At 38.5% G+C, this 22069-nt stretch overlaps 1 protein-coding gene across 2 annotated transcripts in view; it reads left to right on the top strand.

The window, feature by feature from the left end:
• LOC311583998 (uncharacterized protein) overlaps window positions 1-16803 on the top strand; it is a 37184-nt gene extending 20381 nt beyond the window's left edge. For both annotated transcript variants that reach the window (XM_084758009.1, XM_084758008.1), the window contains 3 exons: window positions 13372-13498; window positions 13696-13756; window positions 15088-16803. In XM_084758009.1, coding sequence (XP_084614135.1) covers window positions 13372-13498; window positions 13696-13756; window positions 15088-15868 — 969 coding nt within the window. In that variant the 3' untranslated portion in view covers window positions 15869-16803. The remainder of the gene's footprint in view (window positions 1-13371; window positions 13499-13695; window positions 13757-15087) is intronic.
• Window positions 16804-22069: the final 5266 nt, after the last annotated feature.

The raw sequence follows: 22069 nt of genomic DNA, 5'->3' as shown, positions 1-22069 counted from the left end.
CTTAGGCTGTTTCCATGTTCTGGCTATTATGAGTAAGGCTGCTATGAACAGCCTTGTTTTCTTGTTGTGTGCTGGAGCATCTTCTGGGTATATTCCAAGGAGTGGAATAGCTGGGTCTTGAGGAAGCCCTATTCCCAGTTTTCTGAGATAGCACCAGATAGATTTCCAAAGTGGTTGTACTAGTTTGCATTCCCACCAGCAATGAAGGAGTGTTCCTCTCTCCCCACATCTTCGCCAGCATGTGGTGTTGCTTGAATTTTTGATCTTAGCCATTCTGATGAGTGTAAGATGGAATCTCAGAGTTGTTTTGATTTGCATTTCCCTGATGAATAAGGAGGTTGCGCATTTCTTTAAGTGTTTCTCAGCCATTTGATATTCCTCCGTTGAGAATTCTCTGTTTAGTTCCAAGCCCCATTTCTCAATTGGGTTTTTTGATTTGGTGGTGTTTAATTTCTTGAGTTCTTTATATATTTTGGATATTAGACCTTTGTCAGATGTAGGGTTGGTGAAGATCTTTTCCCAGTTTGTAGGCTGTTGCTTTGTTCTCTTGACAGTGTCTCCTGCCTTACAGAAGCTTCTCAGCCTCATGAGGTCCCATTTATTAACTGTTGACATTAAGGCCTGGGCTGTTGGTGTTCTGTTCAGGAAGTTGTCTCCTGTGCCAATATGTTCCAGGCTCTTCCCCACTTTTTCTTCTAAGTGACTTAGTGTCTCTGGTTTTATGTTGAGGTCTTAAATCCACTTGGATTTGAGTTTTGTGCAAGGTGACAAATATGGGTCCAGTTGCATTTTTTTTACACATAGACATCCCGTTAGATCAGCACCATTTGTTGAAGATGCTATCCTTTTTCCATCGAATGGATTTGGCTTCTTTGTCAAAAATCAAGTGACCATATGTGTGTGGATTCATATCTGGGTCTTCGATTCGATTCCACTGATCAACCAGCCTGTTGCTGTGCCAGTACCATGCTGTTTTAATTACTATTGCTTTATAGTACAGTTTGAGATCAGGTATGGAGACTCCTCCAGAGCACCTTTTATTGTACAAGATTGTTTTAGCTATTCTGGGTTTTTTGTTTTTCCATATGAAGTTCAAAATTGAACTTTCAATGTCTTTAAAAAATTGTGTAGGTATTTTGATGGGGATTGCATTGAATCAGTAGATTGCTTTTGGTAGGATGGCCATTTTTATTATGTTAATTCTCCTGATCCATGAGCAAGGAAGATCCTTCCATCTTTTCATGTCATCTTCAATCTCTTTCTTAGAGTTTTGAAATTTTTTCAAACAAGTCCTTCACTTGCTTAGTTAGAATAACTCCTAAGTACTTTATATTGCTTGTGGCTAATGTGAAGGGTGTGGTTTTCCTAATTTCTTCCTCTGCAAGCTTGTCATTTGTGGATAGGAAGGCTACAGACTTTTTTGAGTTAATTTTGTATCCAGCCAATTTGCTGAAGGTGTTTATCAGCTGTAGGAGTTCTCTGGTGGAATTTTGAGGGTCACTTATGTAGACTATCATATCATCTGCAAATAGGGATAATTTGACTTCCTCCTTTCCCATTTGAATACCCTTGATCTCCTTTTGTTGTCTTATTGCTCTGGCTAGAACTTCTAGTACTATATTGAAGAGATATGGAGAGAGTGCGCAGCCTTGCCTTGTTTCTGATTTTAAAGGAATTTCCTTGAGTATCTGACCATATACTTTGATTTTGGCTATTGGCTTCCTATATATAGCCTTTATTATGTTGAGGAAAGTTCCTTGTATTCCCGATCTCTCTAAAACTTTAAACATGAATGGGTTTTGGATTTTGTCAAATGCTTTCTCTGCATCTAAAGAGATGATCATGTGGTTTTTTATTTTCAGTTTGTTTATGTGGTGGATTACATTGATGGATTTCTGTATATTAAACCATCCCTGCATGCCTTGAATGAAGCCTACTTGGTCATGATGAATGATATCTTTGATGTACTCTTGTATTCGTTTTGCAAGTATTTTATTTAGTATTTTTGCATCGATGTTCATCAGAGAAATTGGCCTGAAATTCTCTTTCTTTGTTGAGTCTTTGTGAGGTTTAGGTATCAATGAGACTATGGCCTCATAAAATGAATTTGGTAATGTTCCATCCCTTTCTATCTTTTGGAGTAGCTTGAAGAGTATCGGTATTAGCTCGCCCTTGAAGGTCTGGTAGAATTCTGCACTGAAGCCATCTGGCCCTGGGCTTTTTTTGGTTGGGAGACTATCAATGATTACTTCAATTTCTGTAGGGGAAATGGGACTATTTAGCCTGTTTATCTGTTCTTCCCTCAACTTTGGCAAGTGAAATTGATCAAGAAAATCATCCATTTCCCTTAGATTTTCAAATTTTGTGGCATATATGCCTTCAAAGTAGGATCTTATGATTCTTTGTATTTCTTCAGTGTCTGTTGTTATGTCTCCCTTTTCATTTCTGATTTTGTTGATTTCAATACTGTCGCTGTGCCTTTTAGTTAGTTTGGCTAATGGTCTGTCTATCTTGTTGACTTTCTCAAAGAACCAGCTCTTGGTTTTGTTGATTCTTTGGACTGTTTTCTTAGTTTCAGATTTGTTAATTTCACCCCTGAGTTTGATTATTTCCAGACATCTACTCCTTTTGGGTGTTTCTGCTTCTTTTTTTTCTAGGGCTTCCAGTTGTGTCGTTAAGGTGTTTATGTGCAATGCTTCCAATTTCTTTCTAAAGGCACTTAGTGCTATGAATTTTCCTCTTAGCACTGCTTTCAATGTATCCCACGAATTTGAGTATGTTGTTTCTTCATTTTCATTGAATTTCAGAAACTCCTTGATTTCTTTCTTTCTTTCTTCCCTGACCCAGGTGTCATTTAGCAGAGAGTTGTTTAGTTTCCACATAGGTGTAGGCTTTTTGTTATTTCTGTTGTTGTTGAATTGCAGCCTAAGCCCATGATGATCTTATAGGATACAAGGTATTATTTCAATCCTCTTGTATCTGTTGAGGCTTTCTTTGTGAACTACGATGTGATCAATTTTGGAGAAGGTTCCATGGGGTGCAGAGAAGAAGGTATATTCTTTCTTGTTTGGGTGAAAGGTTCTATAGATGTCTGTTAGATCCATTTGACCCATGGCATTGGTTTATGATGTTATTTCTCGGCTTAGGTTCTGTTTCAATGACTTGTCCTTCAGAGAGAGTGGGGTGTTGAAGTCTCCCACTATTATTGTGTGGGGATCGATGTGTGGTTTAAGCCTTTTTAGCAGATCTTTTACAAATGTGGGTGCCCTTGTATTGGGAGCATAGATGTTCAGAATTGTGATGTCATCTTGATTGACTTTACCTTTGATGAGTGTGAAGTGTCCATCCTCATCCCTTTTGATTAATCTTGGTTGAAAGTCTATTTTGTTCGATATTAAAATGGCTACGCCTGCTTGCTTCTTGTGACCAATAGCTTGGAATATTTTTTCCAACCTTTTATCCTGAGGTAATGCCTATCATTATGGTTGAGATGTGTTTCTTGAATGCAGAAGAATGTTGGATCCTGTTTATGCACCCATACAGTTAGTCTGTGTCTTTTTATTGGAGAATTGAGACCATTGATGTTGAGAGATATTAATGACCAGTGACTGTTAAGAGTCTTAATTTTGATGTTGGTTCTAGTAGAGCATTTGTGTAGTTATGTTTTTGCAATGGTATAGTTATCTATTTCCTGAGTAGTTTTGGTTGTAGCTTGACCCTTTGGGATGGAGTTTTCCTTCTAGTACCTTCTGTAAAGCTGGATTTGTGGATAGGTACTGTTTGAATTTGGTTTTGTCAAGGAATATTTTGTTTTCTCCATCAATGGTTATTGATAGTTTTGCTGGGTAAAGTAGTCTGGCCTGGCATCTGTGGTCTCTTAGGGTTTGCAGGATCTCTGTCCAGGCCCTTCTGGCTTTGATGGTCTCTGCTGAGAAGTCGGGTGTAATTCTGATAGGTTTGCCATTAAATGTTATTTGGCCCTTTTCCCTTGCAGCTTTTAATATTTTTTCTTTGTTCTGTATGTTTTGTGTTTTGATTATTATGTGACAGGCAGTTTTTCTTTTCTGGTCAATTCTATTTGGTGTTCTGTAGGCCTCTTGTATGTTTATAGGCATCTCTTTCTTTAGATTGGGGGAATTTTCTTCTATGATTTTGTTGAGTATAGTTTCTGGGCCTTGGAGTCTGATATCTTCTCTTTCTTCAATGCCTATTATCCTCAGATTTCTTCTTTTCGTGGTGTCCTTAATTTCTTGGATGTTTTGTGTCAGGAGTTTTTCAGTTTTGGCATTTTCTTTAATGGTTGCTTCAAGATCTGTTATTGTATCTTCTAGACTTGAGATTCGTTCTTCCATCTCTTGGATTCTGTTAGAAAAGCTCAGCACTGTGTCATTCGCCTTCTTCTCTGAGGCCTCACGTTCTCATTTTTCTTCTGTCTGTGTGTTTATTATTGAATCCATTTTCATCTTCATATCTTGAACAGATTTTTCTATTTCTTTCATCTGGTTGTTTACATTTTCCTGAAAATTTTCCAGTTCCACTCTATGTGCTTCTTTTATGTCTCGCACCTGCTTCGCTTTGTCTTCCGGCATCTGATTTCAAATTTTATTCGTTTCCTCCGTTATCATCCTCATTACCAAGGATTTGAGGTCATTTTCTTGTGTTTCCGTTGTATTTGAGTTCTCCGGGTTGTTTTCTTTGGGATAGCTGGGAACTGGAGACGCCATGTTGTTTTGGGGTTTTTTTGCATATGCTTTTATGCTGTCCTTTAGGCATCTTGCTGTCTCTGTTTTTGTTGGGTAACTTCCAGAGTTGGGTGGAGGGAGTCTGATGATAGATTCACTTGTTTTCTCATAATTTCCGTAGGCTGGAAGCCCTGATACTTCACTGGTGTGGATGTCAGGAGGTTAGCCCTGTCGTTTTGGGCTCTCACAGCCAGTGATCCTCAGCTCTCCTTTGCTGTGGGTCCTGCAATCGTTCTGGGTCTCTGAATGAGCATTGGATCAGGACAAGGTATCCACAGCCTTTTGGGTCCCCTGCCAAGTCCAGCCAGGGATACTGGGCCCGAACCACGCATCGAGCTCAGCTACTTTCTCAGGTCCTGAACTGTCTGCCACAGCAGGAGAACTGCGACTGCACTGAGCAAGCGCCTAGAGTGGAAGTGAGCGCTCCACCCAGCCTGTGTCACAGCAGAACTGCGACTGCACTGAGCAAGCACCTAGGATGGAAGTGAGCGCTCTGCTCAGCTTATGTCACAGCAGGGAAACTGCGACTGAACTGAGCAAGCACCTAGGATGGAACTGAGCAGTCCGTCCAGCTTGCGTTACAGCAGGAGAACTGAGTCTGCGCTGAGCAAGCACCTAGGGTGGAAGTGAGCTCTCCGCCCAGCTTGCGTCACAGCAGGGAAACTGCGACTGCACTGAGCAAGCACCAGGTGGGACTGAGCGGTCCGCCCAGCTTGTGTCACAGCAACTCCCACCGTCCACCACACCAATTGCCTCCACTGGAAGGCTCTGAGCTGCAAACCTCACCCACCGCCGCTGGTGCCGCTGGAGTCGCTGGTGCCGCTGGTGGCACTGCTGTCTCTGCTGCTGCTGCTCTGATCTGAGAAAGTCCGTGCTCCTCCTGTGTGCAGGGGCAAGCAGGTCCTCTGCACCCTGGTCCCTCCGAACCATGGAGCACTTCTGCTGCCATGGTGTGGGGACCTTGGTGTTCCTGGCTCAGAAATCTGTGCAATTCCCTGAATTGTTCACTGGAGCTTTCAAACATGGTCCACACTGCTCGCCGCCATCTTGGATCACCCTCTGCTTTTATTATTGTTACTGTTAGAATTTGACCCAAGATTTGGTGCAGGACTTTCCAGCGGTGAAGCCATGAAATGGCTCTTCTAGATACTGTGTATGAAATGGCACGTGTGTACAAGGGACCCTGTGTCCTCGGATATGAACAGGAAGTGCTTTTAGAGACTGAAAGAACTTCTACTAAAATAAAAAAATTTCAGATTAGGGCCTTTCTGACCGTAGAATAAAGTGGCTGAGCTAGGAAGGCTGTGTGTCCTAGTCATTTGATCCCTGCTCATCCAGTAGGGGATGTGCTACTGTCCTGTGGCCCAGTGGGTGGCTCTAGTTTAGGAGAGATACTGGGAAGGCCTAACAACCTTATGCACTAGCAGAAGGAAGCTGTGAGGGAGAGCAGCAGCCATACCGTGGTGAATGTGAGGCCACTGTGCTCAGGGCAGGGGTAGCAGCCAGTTGAGCTGTCAGAGTTCCAGGTGCTGGACTGGAATGTGAAACAGACTGTTGTTCCCTCTGTGTGGTGACCTGCACAGTGTCTCTTGGCCCCTTAACTTCTCTGATTCTGCACTAAACCATCTGTTCCTGGGTGTTTTGTTTTGCTTTGGTTTTTTTGATTGGTTGGTTGGTTCGCACTTGTTCAGTGGTTTGTTTAGAGAAATTTAATTACTGCTTCTTAGATACTATAGCTCTATTTAAATTATTTTTGGGGGGCATCTTCATTTCACACTGGTAAATGATATCTTTTGACAATAACATTCTTTTTTTTTTTAGATATTTCAATTTTATGGTATAAAGGTTGTAAAAGTATGATCTGATTATTCTCTGGATTTCCTCAGTGTCCTTTGTTATGTCCTTCTTTTCAGTTTTGATTTTGTTAATTTGGATATTGTCCCTCCACTTTTTAGTAAATTTAGATAAGACTTTGTCCTTGAGGGGCTGGAGAGATGTCTCAGAGGTTAAGCAGCACTGACTGCTTTTCCAATGATCATGAGTTCATTTCCCAGCAACCACATGGTGGCTCACAACCATCTATAATGAGCTCTGGTGCCCTCTTCTGGCCTGCTGGCTCACATGCAGGCAAAATACTATATAAATTATAAATCAATTTTTATTTTAAAAAAAAGACTTTGTCCTTGATTTTGTTTTCAAAGACTCAAGGCTTTGTTTCCATGATTACTTATAATGATCTTTTTGTTCCAATTTCATTTATTTCAGCCCTAAATTTGATTATTTATTGCAGTCTCCTCCTGTTGTGCTTTCCTCTTTTTGTTATATAGTTTTTGTAAGTGCTGTTAATTTGTTGGCATGTGATATCTCCTTTCTTGGGTAAACAGTGCTATTTATAATTTTTACTACTCCTTTCATTGGGTCCCTTAAGTGAAATTTTGTGTGCAATCATTTTTACTGAATTCCAGGAAGTCTTTAGTTTCTTTCTTTATTTCAGTCTTGTCCCAATAGTCATTAAGAAGAGAGTTGTTAGCTTGCATGAGTTGCAGGCTTTTTGTTCTTTTGTTGTTGTTGAAGTCCAGCTTTAATCTTGGTGGACTGGTAGGATACCAGCAGTTATTTCAGTTTTCCTGTATCTTTGAGACACGCTAAGTGACTGCATGTGTTTTAAATTTGGAGTAAAGCTCCACGATGCTGAGAAGAAGGTATATTCTTTTGTGTTTGGGTGCAGCATTCTATGGGTATCTGTTAGGTCCATTTGGTTTGTAACATGTTAACACCAGTGTTTGTGTATATGATCTGTTGTTTAGTGAGAGTGGAATCTTGAAATATCACACTATCAGTGTGTGAAGTTTGATCTATTGTTTGTGACATGAGGTCTAGTGTGGCTTTGTTGTTGTTGTTGTTTTGTTAACTAATGTGCATGTCCTTGCATTTTATGGCAAGTATGTTCAGAACTGAGATGTCAATTTCTGTATTTTTCCTTTGATTAGTATGAAATATCCTTTCCAGTTTCTTTCAATTAATTTTGATTTAAAGTTGGGTTTGTTAGATATTGATTTGGCAACACCAACTTGATGCTTAGGTCCATTTGGTTGGAAAATCTTTTTGAAATCTGTGGCTCTGAAGTAATGTCTGTCTTTGATGTTCTGGTGGGTTTCCTGTATGCAGCAGAAGGATGGGAAGTGTTTTCACACTCTCTGTTTGTCTGACGCTTTTATTGGGAATTGAGGCCATAGATATTTAGAGATGTCAACAATCAATGTATGTTAATTTCTGGTTTTTTCTTGATGTTTTGGTAATTGTGTGTGTGTGGTGTATGTGTGCATGCGTGTGTGTGTGTGTGTGTGTGTGTGTGTGTGTGTGTGTGTTTCTCTTATTTAAGTTTTGCTGCTATGAAATGACATGTGTTTTTAATGGGCATAGTTAAATTCCTTTGTATGGAATTTATCATCTGACATTTTATGTAGGACTGGATTTGTAGATAAATACTGTTGAAATTTGACAATATTTTGAAGTATCTTATATTCTCCATCTTTCTTGATGTAACATTTTCCTGGGTGTAGTAATCTTTTCTAAAAAATATTTTCTGTCCAATAATCTGCTATTCTCCCTGTGTTTCTATTATTCATAGGTTAAGACTTTTCATGATGTCCCAGATATTCTGTATGGTTCATCATGACAATCTTTTTAGATTTATAATTTTGTGACCAGTATACCTATTTTTCCCCACAGTCTCTTACACACATGACATTCTCTTCTGTCTCTTTGATGCTTTTGGTGGTGCTTGCATCTATTCTTGTTCACATGTCTAGATTGTCTGTTTCTGTAATTCCCACAGTTTGTGTTTTCCTATTGTCTCTATTTCCCTTTTCTGGTCCTTAACACGTTTATTTCCTTCGTTCAACTATTTGTTTCATTTTTGCTTTCTATAAGGGACTTACTCCAATTTTTTGTTTGTTCTTTTCTTGGTGTCTTTAAGTGGTTAATTCAGTTCTTTAACAATCTCTATGATCTTCATAAAGTTGGTTTTAAGGTCTTTTTCATGTAATTCTGCTATGTTGGTACATTCATGGCTTGCTATAATAGGACAGATGTTAACTTACTGACCTAGCTCTTTCCTGCTGTATTCATATACTGGTGTTTTGGCATCTGCATTTGGGACCTGCATTTACTTAGTTGCTGATTTTGGGGCTTGCCTCTTTTGAATTAATGTTATATTGCTTGGCTTCCATTTCATCTCTGGTTTTCTGAACTATGTGGTCTATGGTTGAACAGAGGGTTTCCACCGAACTTGGGGCAGTAGTTCTTCAGGCCTGTGTAGCCTCTGATCCATCATGTTGTGTCCAGCTATCTTGGACTTGTATGGCCAGTGTGTCCTGTGCTTAAGCCCACTCAACTTGAGGACTAGGATGTGTTGATGAGGAGGAGAGGGGTACTGGGTCTAGGATAAGTGGCCTATTTAGACTTGTTAGGTATGGCCTCTGGTTAGGCAGACACAGGAGAGTCAGAGTGGTCTGCAACCTGTTGGGCAACTCTGTTTAATTTCCAAATTTCCATACACAGGATTACTGGAAATTGGGTAATATTGGTCAAGATTCTATTTTTCCAGTCTGACATTTTTTTTAGGACTTTTGATTAAAACTTGTCTATTTGTGCTTTTGTTCATTACTCTCTGTCTCCATGACTTTATTCTTTCCCAAATATTGTACACAGTCTTTATTGTCATAATTCTGTAGTAACAATAGAAATCATATTCTGTCAATGTGTACTAGTTTTTAATAATCTTATTTAGCAATCAGTTAGCATAAGTTTCCATGTGAGTTTGAAATCAGCTTTCCTTTAGTAAATCATTGGCAATTTTCTTTGTATTATAATTCATTTATATGATAAATTGACCATACCGAACATTTTAGTAATGATGGTAATAATAAAATATCCCCAAGGGTCAGCTACTTACTTCTTTATTTTCTCAGCTTTGTTACTTTTGTTAATTTATAAAAGACACTTAGATTATTGCATAAAAAATATAATGGGGGTTGTGCAAGTTACTCAGCACTTATTATTCTTGAGGGTACCTGAGTTCTAATCTCCACACTACAATCAGGAATCTTATAATTACCTGCAACTCTAGATGGAAGTGAACTGGCACCATCTTCTCTTGTGTGTCATGTGTATATAAATAGAATACATATATCCATAAGTATACCCATAAGTATACATACTTATATACAACCTTACACATGAAAGTGTGGATAAACATGTCTTCATTGTGCTTATGACTTATAGAGCAATTAGAGCAAAACAGGTTGCTTTAGTTGTACAATACAAATCATTCGCTGTTTCTTTAAAAACCTAATGTGTTTCCTTTATCATAAGAAAAATAGATACTTTAAGTAGTCACAGTATTTTCTACACTGTTTTCCCTGTGCACCCAATTCCTGGTCCAGCACACTGATCCTTGCTGGCCCTTGGCGGCCACCTGGGGAAGACAGGTGAGATCTCTATGTGCCTGCACCCTTCTAGAACAAGGCTGCAAGCAAAACACAGCAGCTGTGAGCTACACCACTCCCCCTGCAAGTTCCCTCTGCTGGGCCACACACCTACGTGCATTCCTAGAACCCAGAGTCCCACAGGGACCACCAGCCATACCAGAGACAGCCAGATTCTACAAGATGTCACTGTCAAGAGATTGCTTTGATTTTCATAGGAGATTTTGGACATTTGAAAAGCCTTGGGCTGGTGTAGAACATGAGGTTCTTTGAAGTTAAACACATTTTCACCTTGGAATGACCAGAAGCCTATAGTGACTTTGGTCATACTAGTAGATTGAGTGAAAAAAATTCCCAGAATCATGTATTTGAACATTTGTCTCTCATTAGTGGCCTCCTTTGGGGTGCTAATTGAGTCTTGAGTAGGCAAAGATTTCTGGATAAAGTTAAGCATTGGGGAAAGGAGTTGAGTGTTTATAGCCCCACCTTATGTCCAGTTAGTTCATAGTGCCTATTTCGGTGTGATTTTAAATGATGATCCTGCATCTATTTTGTGCTGCCATGTCCTCACCTCCAGTATAGACTATTGCTAAATAACATAAGGTAGATGAGAACCATTTGCTTTTTACTGTAAAACCATTTGCCAGCTTTATTTTTTTTTTTACTTTTTATTTTTGTTTTGTTTTGTTTCTGAAGACAAGTTTTCTCTGTGTAATTTGGCTGTCTTGAAATTAGCTCTGAAGACTCAGTTGTCTTTGACCTGTCTGATTTTGCCTCCCAAGTGTTGGGACTAAATGTGTGAGACCACATGCCTGGCTTTTTTATTTTTATATTTTAGGAAGATGTGCCTTGAATGCAGGTTTTTGTAGGTGACAACCATTTGCTGTTGTCTTGAGTTTCACCTGCTTCTTGAGCTTTCACCAGAAGATATCATCCTATTTCTGAGGTTGATATCTATTCATGGTATTAATACTGCCTGAGCCTCCTACGTCATTGGATTGAAGATGCCTGACATTCTTTTTACCTTTCATATGTTTTGATTTATTAAAAATGATTATAATTTCCTTGTTTTAAAAAGCTGAGTAGTATTCCATTGTGAAAATGTACCACATCTTTTTTTAATCTGTTCTTCAGTTGAGGGACCTCTAGATTGTTTCCAAAATCTGTCCCACAACAGAAGTGATAAAAAAAATTGTGATACATTTACACACTGGAATACTACTCAGCTATTAAAAACAAAAAAAAATTTCTGGCAAATGAATGGAAGTAGAAATAATTTTCCTGAGTAAGGTAATCCAGACCCATAAAGACTCCATGGTATACACTCAGTTATAAGCAGACATTAGCCACATGATATAGGATAACCACACTACAATATATAGACATAAATAAACTGAAGAACAAGGAGGATCCTGGAGATGATGCTCAATTCTTATTCAGGGGGGCAAGTAAAATATACACTGGAAGACATGGAAGAAACGGAAAAGGACAGGAGCCTACTATAGAGGTCCTCTGAAAGACTCCACCAAGCAGGAGATCCAAGCAGATGCTGAGACTCAGATCCAGGCTGGAGCACAGGGTGTTTTATGGAAGAGTAGGGACATAGAAGGACCTGGAGGGCACTGGGGCTCGACAAGGATACTAATGGTGCCAACAAATCCAGGTGGAGGAGGTGGTGCTTCAGAGAGTGATGCACCAACCAAGGACCATGAATAGTTGAGGAGCTAGACCCTCTGCACAGCTCCCTTGTGGGTCCCATAATATGAGGAGCAGGGGCTACTTCTGACATCGACTCCAGTGCTGCCATTTTGATCAGTTCCCCCTGGTGGGTTGTTCTTGCCAGGGCACAGAGGAAGAGGATACAGGCTGTCCAGATGAGACTTGATAGGCTGAGGTCAGATAAAGGGGAGGAGGTCTTTCTCTTTCTGAGGTCATGGGAAGGGTGAGAGGAGACAAGGCAGCAGGGGGTGAGGTTTGGACAGGGAAGTGAAAATGGATGAGGCTACAAGTATTAAGTGAACAAAGTAAAAATAAAAATAATAATTAAAAACGTAATAATCATATAAATCGATACAGCAGGTAACCCCTAACCCACTATTGCATAGATAAATAACACAGAAACCTTAAAAATTAAATCTGAGTTTTTTTAATATAAGCATGGATGCTCTGTGTCTGGTGCTTGGAATAGTCAGAAGACAGTCTCAGAACCTCTGAACACAAACTAATTGGTAGTTGTGTGCCCCCATATAAGTACTGTCAATTGAACTCATCTCCTATAGAATACTAGAAAGTATTCTTCGTATCAGCCCATGTCTTCTGTTCTTTCCTCTCCTGTTATATTTAATGATATACTAAATGATATATATATGTATGTATACAATGATATATATATACACATACATATATTGCTTACATTTTCATCTGTTCATCACAAGCTATTTGTATATGCATTCCCTTTTGTAAGATCTTATTAGTCTCACATGTTAAACTGTGACAATTCACATTTCTGCAAGACATAAGAAGAACTGGATGAAACACATAAGCTTTTTTTAAAGAACTGCAGTGAGACCCTCAGAGTTTTTATCTTATTTTTGTTTATTTTGTTGGTTGATTGTTTGGAAGTTTTTAGGGGTGGTGAGTGAGGACAAGGCTTTATATATACCTCAGGTTGTCATTGAATGCATTCCACAGATCTGGCTGGCCTCCAACTCAATGGAATTCATCTGCCTCTGACTCGAGAGTGCTGAGGTTAAGTGCATGCACCAATATATCCTGCTTGCCTATGGTTTTTGTTTCCTTTGTGTTGATTTTTTTACTTAGTAAACTGTTCATACAAATTCTCTGAAGAGTACTTATTATGGTAGGCTTGGTTTTGTTTGTTTGTTTTTCTTTTTCTCTGTGTATCTATTTATAGGCATTTCTATCCTAATGCTATATCCTATACAAATACTTAGAAATGATGTGTACAACCCTCCTCTTCAGTTTTGTCCTAAAGTTACTTCGTGATTACATTAGAACTTTGGTGTCATAAATAAGTTTGGAAAACATGAGAATTATATACATTTCTTGTCAAAGAAGTGCACATTCACAATGTTCTCTGTTTTACACTATCTGTTGTCCACATCTATGGGATATTTTAGGATATAGTGACCTATGACGATGTTCACATAAACTTCACTCTGGAGGAATGGGCTTTGTTGAATCCTTCCCAGAAGAGTCTCTACAAAGAAGTGATGCAGGAAACCTACAGTAACCTTACTGCTATAGGTAAGACTGAATTTTCTTTCACTTTTTAAAATATGGGAGAATGTTTTTCTTGGTGATTGATGATCTTCTGTTATTTTGATTGTGAAAGAAACAGAATGTGGTAGAGATATAAGGCATAATTCTAAGGTTCACTGAGGATAGTAACTTACATTTTGAGTAACTGTCAATAATATTTACTTCTTGGTAATATATTTTAGGTTATAAATGGGAAGACCACAATATCAAAGAACATTGTCAAAATTCTCAACTACACGGAAGGTGAGTTTCATGTGCCAGCTGATACAGATGTACCTTTGAAGACATTTGAATGTATCCTGGAAGTTTTAAGGAAATGCAACAGTGTAAATAGGCAGAGCTTTAAGTACACTGATGATTAGTAAATTCTCCAAATCCATGTGCCTCAATGTCAAGTAGCTTATCCATGTTTACAAGGTGTTTCCTTAAGAAACAAGTCAGAGAAGCAATGCTTTGACAGCTATCACTGTTTTAATCTTCACCACTTGAAACTTACTCTGTAGACTGCCAATTCCTTTAGTTTTATGCTACCCTAGTACTGCAATAGACATACAAATAGATTAGATAATAAATATATGTACAAAACTTTCTGATAGGAAAATAGTTTGTAGTAAGTCCCATGTTACTCATATACTTGGAATAACTTACTAAAGTTTAGTGAACAATTTATGAGCATCAAGAATATTATGGTGGAGAAACCTTAATCTTTCTATTATATACCTACCATGAACAAAACAAACTGTATTACTGCAGTGTGGATAGCATTTACTTAGTATTCTTGCTTTCATACATATATTATAGTTCACATTTGCTACAAGTCATGAGAGCATAAGGGGTATGGGAAGAAGCACAGAACCTTTCTTTCTCCAAGAATGATTAGAGGGTATGAGGGAATCTCCTTTGGAGAGTCTTTGTGAATGTTATATAAAATCTGTACAATGAATTGAGTTTCCAACTTCATTGGACATATAGTCCTGTGACTAGAAAGAATATGGATATTCTTTTATTTGTCCTGGTTCACTTTGCAAATATAGTCTGAGTCAGGGCATTACAGGAAATTGTGATGAATGCAATCACTGTGGTAAAGCCCTGAGTTCCAACAGTTCTCATCAGAGATGTGAAAAAACCCACCTAGACAATGGATTCTATAAAGATGAACTGTGCACTAAACTCTCTATTATTCATAGGTATATTCAAACACAGAAAATAACCCAAAATGAGCAGATAGGGTGACAAAACTTTAAGATCTGATTCCTTTCTACAATTAGAACAAATTGTAAAATTAAATCATGCAGATAAAAAAAACTCATCTATATCATCAATGATAAAATTCCTACACTTACCATCTTAAAAAGGGATGCTATAAATGTGAACTTTGTCCTAAAGGCTCTATTATCCATAGGTATTTTCAAACACAGAAAATAACCCAAAATGAGCAGATAGGGTGACAAAACTTTAAGATCTTATTCCTTTCTACAATTAGACCAAATTGTAATATTAAATCATGCAGATAAAAAAACTCATGTATATCATCAATGTGATAAAATTCATACAATTAAAATTTATCTTTACAGGCATGAAATAAGTCATACTGGAAATACACCATGTGAATGTACTCAGTGTGATAAAGGCTTTGTACATAACACTGATCTTCAAAATTATGAAAGAATTCCTACTGGAGAAAAACCCTATGAATGTAATCGATGTGGTAAATCCTTTGTATGGCACAGTACTCTTAGAAATCATGAAAGACAGCACACTGGAGAAAAATCCTATGAATATAATCATTGTAGTACAGATCTCAGTCATCTTCAAAGGCAAGAAAGAATTCATAAGACGGAGAAACGCTATGAATGCAATCAATGTGGTAAAGCCTTTCCATGTCACAGTAAGCTTCAAAGGCATGAAAGAATTCATACTGGAGAGAAACCCTATGAATGTAGTCAATGTGGTAAAGCCTTTGCATACCACAATAGTCTTAAAAATCATGAAAGAATGCATACTGGAGAGAAACCGTATGAATGTAGTGAATGTGGTAAATTCTTTGCAAATCTCTGTAATCTTATAACTCATGAAAAAGTTCATATTGGAGGGACATCCTATGGATGTATTCAATGTGGTAAAGCCTTTGCATGTCTCAGTCGTCTTCAAAGGCATGAAAAAATTCATACAGCAGACAAACTCTATGAATGTAGTCAATGTGGTAAAGTCTTTGCACTTCTCAGTAAACTTCGAAGGCATGGAAGAATTCATAGTGGAAAGAAACCCTATGAATGTAGTCAATGTGGTAAAGCCTTTGCATCTCTCTATAGTCTTCAACGTCATAAAAGAATTCATACTGGAGAGAAATCCTAAGAATGTAATCAATGTGGTCAAGCCTTTGCACATTACTATATTCTTCAATATCATGAAAGAAAACATATTGGAGTGAAGCCCTATGAATATAGTCAATGTGGTATAGCCTTTGTATGTCACAGTAGTCTTAAAAGTCATGAAAGATTTCATATCGGAGAGAAGCCCTATGGATGTAGTCAATGTGGTAAAGCCTTCAAACATCGCTGTCAACTTTGTAGGCATGAACTACGTCATACAGGAGAGAAACCCAATGAAATAAATGAATGTGCTAAAGCTTTTTCCCATCACAGTATTCTTCAAATGCATGAAAGAATGCATGGTAAAGAGAAGCCATATGAAAGTGGTTAATGGGACAAACCTTTTGCTCATCACAATAGTTTTGAAAATCATGAAAACTTCATACTGAAGAGAAACCCTATGAATATCAATATGGTACAGCCATGATATTTCATACTGCTTGAAGGACATGAAATATTTCATAAATGTAATCAACATGGTAAAGCCTTTGCGGGTCACATTCGTCTTCAAAATCATGAACGAATTCATATTGGAGAGAAACACTATGAATGTAATTGATGTGGAAAGCATTTTCACAAGAGGGTCATCTCTGAGAACATGAAAGCATTTATGCTCAAGAGAAAGTTTATGAATATAGTGAATGTAGCAAAACATTTGCACTGCACAGTCATCTCCAACCTCATACCAAGAAACTTAAGAATGTTATCCAACCTCTTTTGGGTAATAATTTACCCAAACGATCCTACCGTTTATCGTTAGCACCTCATGTGTTTGTCCCTCCTTGTTTTAAAGAATATTGTTCCCTGTTGACTAATTTTGGTTGACCATTTTCCCTGGAGGAGGAGACCTGGTGGCACTCAGAGGAAGGACAGCAGGTTACCAAGAAGAGACTTGATACCCTATGAACATATACAGGGGGAGGAAATCCCCCTCAGGAACTGTCATAGGGGAGGAGAATAAGGGGAAAATGTTAGGGAGGGAAGAATGGGAGGAGACAAGGGATGGGATAACCATTGAGATGTACCAAGAACAAATTAATAAAATAATATGTATCTTGGAAAAAAAGAATATTGTTCCCTAAAGTGTGTTCTTTCTACATCGTTCTAAGGTCAAGAATATCCATCTGATTGACCAGTTTACTTCAGTTGGGAATGTAGCTCAGTGGGAAATGTGCTCGTAACAAATGTTTGAAACCCAAATTTGATCCACACACCACATGTCCAGAGCACACAGTGTAGTGTACATATCCCTTCCTAGTTCTCCTGCAGGAATATAGAAGTGTGAGAGGTGACAGGGCCTGGAAACTATATGCAGTCCACTCAGGAATGCACAACAAATAAAAACCAGTGTCACACTTGGTAAATGATAAACTATAAATGTTTTCAGGCATCAAACAGACATTGACACATTCTGACACAGAGAAGGGAGTCACATCTTAATTTTCTTTATATTGCTTTGATAAAGAGCATAAGCAAAACAAATTGAGACTGAATTTTTTCGGCTTATACTTTGAGACCACAGTCCATTACTGTTGGAAGCCAATGCTGAAACTCAATCAGAAGAAAAATTTTGGATGTAGGAACTGATGCAGACACTATGGAGGAATGCTGCTTATTGGTTTGCTCTGAAGACTCATGCTTATGGACTGATCTTATACCCCTCAGAACTGCCTGCTCGTGGGTAGCACTCCCACATGAGCACATCAAAAACTATTCAAGAAATTGCATAGACCTTCGCTACAAGACAATATATACATTTCCTCACCTAAAGTTTCTCTTCCCTGAGAAGTCTAGCATTTATTATGTTGACAAAGACTTAGTGATCACTGCTGACCCCTGCTTACAAGAAAACCATACGTTCTATTCAGTCATTTGCACCTTATTCTCAAGATGTTATGTTAATGACATATGGTAACACAGTTCAAAATTTAAAAATACAACAGTGTTTCAGAAATTAATAAGTTCAATGTCTCTTTTTTAAATTTTGTATTAATTTATTCTTGTTACATCTCAATGGTAATCCCATCCCTTGTATCCTCCCATTCTTCCCTCCCTCCCATTTTCCCCTTATTCCCCTCCCCTATGACTGTTCCTCAGAGGGATAACCTCCCCCTGTATATGCACATAGGGTATCAAGTCTCTTCTCGGTAACCTGCTATCCTTCCTCTGAGTGCCACCAGGTCTCCCCCTCCAGTGGACATGATCAAATATGATGCACCAGAGTACGTGTGAAAGTCATACCCCACTCTCCACTCAACTGTGGAGAATGTTCTGCCCATTGGCTAGATCTGGGTAGGGATTTAAAGTTTACCACCTGTATTGTCCTTGGCTGGTGCCTTAGTTTGAGCGGGACCCCTGGGCCCAAATATGCTTATCATAATGTTCTACTTGTAGCTCTCTAGGACCCCCTGGATCCTTCTACTTTGCTGTTCTCCCATGATTCTCTCATCTAAAGTCCCAATAGGATGTCCTCCCCTCTGTCCCAGTTTCCTGGTAAGTGAAGGCTTTCGTGGGACATGCCCCATGGGCTAGTATGCAGATATCAGTGAGTATATACCATTTGAGTCTTTCTGCTTCTGGGTTAACTCACTCATTATGATCATTTCTAGCTCAATCCATTTATCCACAAATTTCGGGAATTCCCTGTTTTTAATAGCTGAATAGTATTCCATTGTGTATATGTACCACAGTTTCTTTATCCATTCTTCTATTGAGGGACACTTAGGCTGTTTCCATGTTCTGGCTATTATGAGTAAGGCTGCTATGAACAGCCTTGTTTTCTTGTTGTGTGCTGGAGCATCTTCTGGGTGTATTCCAAGGAGTGGAATAGCTGGGTCTTGAGGAAGCCCTATTCCCATTTTTCTGATATAGCACCAGATAGATTTCCAAAGTGGCTGTACTAGTTTGCATTCCCACCAGCAATGAAGGAGTGTTCCTCTCTCCCCACATCCTCACCAGCATGTGGTGTCGCTTGAATTTTTTATCTGATGGGTGTAAGATGGAATCTCAGAGTCATTTTGATTTGCATTTCCCTAATGACTAAGGAGGTTGAGCATTTCTTTAAGTGTTTCTCAGCCATTTGATATTCCTCCGTTGAGAATTCTCTGTTTAGTTCCAAGCCCCATTTCTCAATTGGGTTATTTGGTTTGGTGGTGTTTAATTTCTTGAGTTCTTTATATATTTTGCATATTAGACCTTTGTCAGATGTAGGGTTGGTGAAGATCTTTTCCCAGTCTATAGGCTGTCGCTTTGTTCTCTTAACAGTGTCTCTTGCCTTACAGAAGCTTCTCAACCTCATGAGGTCCCATTTATTAACTGTTGACATTAATGCCTGAGCTGTTGGTGTTCTGTTCAGGAATTGTCTCCTGTGCCAATATGTTCCAGGCTCTTCCCCACTTTTTCTTCTAAGTGACTTAGTGTCTCTGGTTTTATGTTGAGGTCTTTAATCCACTTGGATTTGAGTTTTGTGCAAGGTGAAAAATATGGATCCAGTTGCATTTTTTAACACATAGACCTCCAGTTAAACTAGTACCATTTGTTGAAGATGCTATCCTTTTTCCATTGAATGGATTTGGCTTCATTGTCAAAAATCAAGTGACCATATGTGTGTGGATTCATATCTGGGTCTTCGATTCGATTCCACTGATCAACCAGCCTGTTGCTGTGCCAGTACCATGCTGTTGAAATTACTGTTGCTTTATAGTACAGTTTCAGATCAGGTATGGAGATTCCTCCAGAGCACCTTTTATTGTACAAGATTGTTTTCGCTATTCTGGGTTTTTTGTTTTTCCTTATGAAGTTCAGAATTGAACTTTCAATGTCTTTAAAATATTGTGTAGGTATTTTGATAGGGATTGCACTGAATCTGTAGATTGCTTTTGGTAGGATGGCCATTTTTACTATGCTAATCCTCCCAGTCCACGAGAAAGGAAGATCATTCCATCTTCTCCTGTCATCTTCAATCTCTTTCTTCAGAGTTTTGAAATTTTTTCAAACAAGTCCTTCACTTCGTTCAAGTAACTCCTAAATATTTTATATTGCTTGTGGCTAGTGTGAAGGGTGTGGTTTTCCTAATTTCTTCCTCTGCAAGCTTGTCATTTGTGGATAGGAAGGCTACAGACTTTTTTGACTTAATTTTGTATCCAGCCAATTTGCTGAAAGTGTTTATCTGCTCAAGGAGTTCTCTGCTGGAATTTTCAGAGTCACTTATGTACACTATCATATCATCTACAAATAGGGATAATTTGACTTCCTCTTTTCCCATTTGGATACCCTTGATCTCCTTTTGTTGTCTTATTGCTCTGGCTAGAACTTCGAGTACTACATTGAAGAGATATGGAGAGAGTGGGCAGCCTTGCCATGTTCCCGATTTTAGCGGATTTTCCTTGAGTATCTCACCATTTACTTTGATTTTGGCTATTGGCTTGCTGTATATAGCCTTTATTATGTTGAGGAAAGTGCCTTGTATCCCCGATCTCTCTAAAACTTTAAACATGAATGGGTGTTGGATTTTATCAAATGCTTTCTCTGCATCTAAAGAGATGATCATGTGGTTTTTTATCTTCAGTTTGTTTATATGGTGGATTACATTGATGGATTTCTGTATATTAATGCCTGCATGCCTGGAATGAAGCCTACTTGGTCATGATGAATGATATCTTTGATGTGTTCCTGTATTTGTTTTGCAAGTATTTTATTTAGTATTTTTGCATCGATGTTCATAAGAGAAATTGGTCTGAAATTCTCTTTCTTTGTTGAATCTTTGTGAAGTTTAGGTATTAATGTGACTATGGCCTCATAGAATAAATTTGGAAATGTTCCATCCATTTCTATCTTTTGGATTAGCGTGAAGAGTATCGGTATTAGCTCGCCCTTGAAGGTCTGGTAGAATTCTGCACTGAAACTATCTGGCCCTGGGCTTTTTTTTGGTTGGGAGGCTATCAGTGATTGCTTCTATTTCTGTAGGGGAAATGGGACTATTTAGCTTGTTTATCTGTTCTTCACTCAACTTTGGCAAGCGAAATTGATCAAGAAAATCGTCCATTTCCCTTAGATTTTCAAATTTTGTGGCATATATGCCTTCAAAGTAGGATCTTATGATTCTTTGTATTTCTTCAGTGTCTGTTGTTATGTCTCCCTTTTCATTTCTGATTTTGTTGATTTCAATACTGTCTCTCTGCCTTTTAGTTAGTTTGGCTAACGGTCTGTCTATCTTGTTGATTTTCTCAAAGAACTAGTTCTTGGTTTTGTTGATTCTTTGGACTGTTTTCTTAGTTTCAGATTTGTTAATTTTACCCCTGAGTTTGATTATATCCAGACATCTACTCTTTTTGAGTGTTTCTGCTTCTTTTTTTTTTTCTAGAGCTTCCAGTTGTGTAGTTAAGATGCTTATTTGCGATGTTTCCAATTTTTTTTTAAAGGCACTTAGTGCTATGAAGTTTGCTCTTAGCACTGCTTTCAATGTATCCCACACATTTGGGTATGTTGTTCCTTCATTTTCATTGAATTTCAGAAACTCCTTGATTTCTTTCTTTCTTTCTTCCCTGACCCAGGTGTCATTTAGCAGAGAGTTGTTTAGTTTCCACATAGGTGTAGACTTTTTGTTATTTCTGTTGTTGTTGAATTGCAGCCTAAGCCCATGATGATCTGAGAGGATACAAGGTATTACTTCAATTCTCTTGTATCTGTTGAGGCTTTCTTTGTGACCTATGATGTGATCAATTTTGGAGAAGGTTCCATGGGGTGCAGAGAAGAAAGTATATTCTTTCTTGTTTGTGTGAAAGGTTCTATAGATGCATGTTAGATCCATTTGACCCATGGCATTGGTTAATGATATTATTTCTTGGCTCAGTTTGTTTCAATGACTTATCCTTCAGTGAGAGTGGGGTGTTGCAGTCTTCCACTATTATTGTGTGGGGATCGATGTGTGGTTTTAAGCTTTTGGGGTTTTTTGTTTGTTTGTTTGGTTGGTTTTTGGTTTTTTGAGACAGAGTTTCTCTGTGTAGCCTTGGCTGTCCTGCACTCGCTTTGTAGACCAGGCTGGCCTCAAACTCATGGTGATCCACCTGCCTCTGCCTCCTGAGTGCTGGGATTAAAGGCATGCGCCACCACGCCCGGTGGTTTAAGCTTTTTTAGCAGATCTTTTACAAATATGGGTGCCCTTGTATTGGGAGCATAGATGTTC

The sequence above is a fragment of the Acomys minous genome (genome assembly GCF_964271855.1).
Source record: "Acomys minous genome assembly, chromosome: 15".
NCBI classification, from domain to species: domain Eukaryota; kingdom Metazoa; phylum Chordata; class Mammalia; order Rodentia; family Muridae; genus Acomys; species Acomys minous.
Note: the sequence above shows the minus strand (reverse complement) of the source record. Positions and strands in the feature narration are given on the sequence as shown.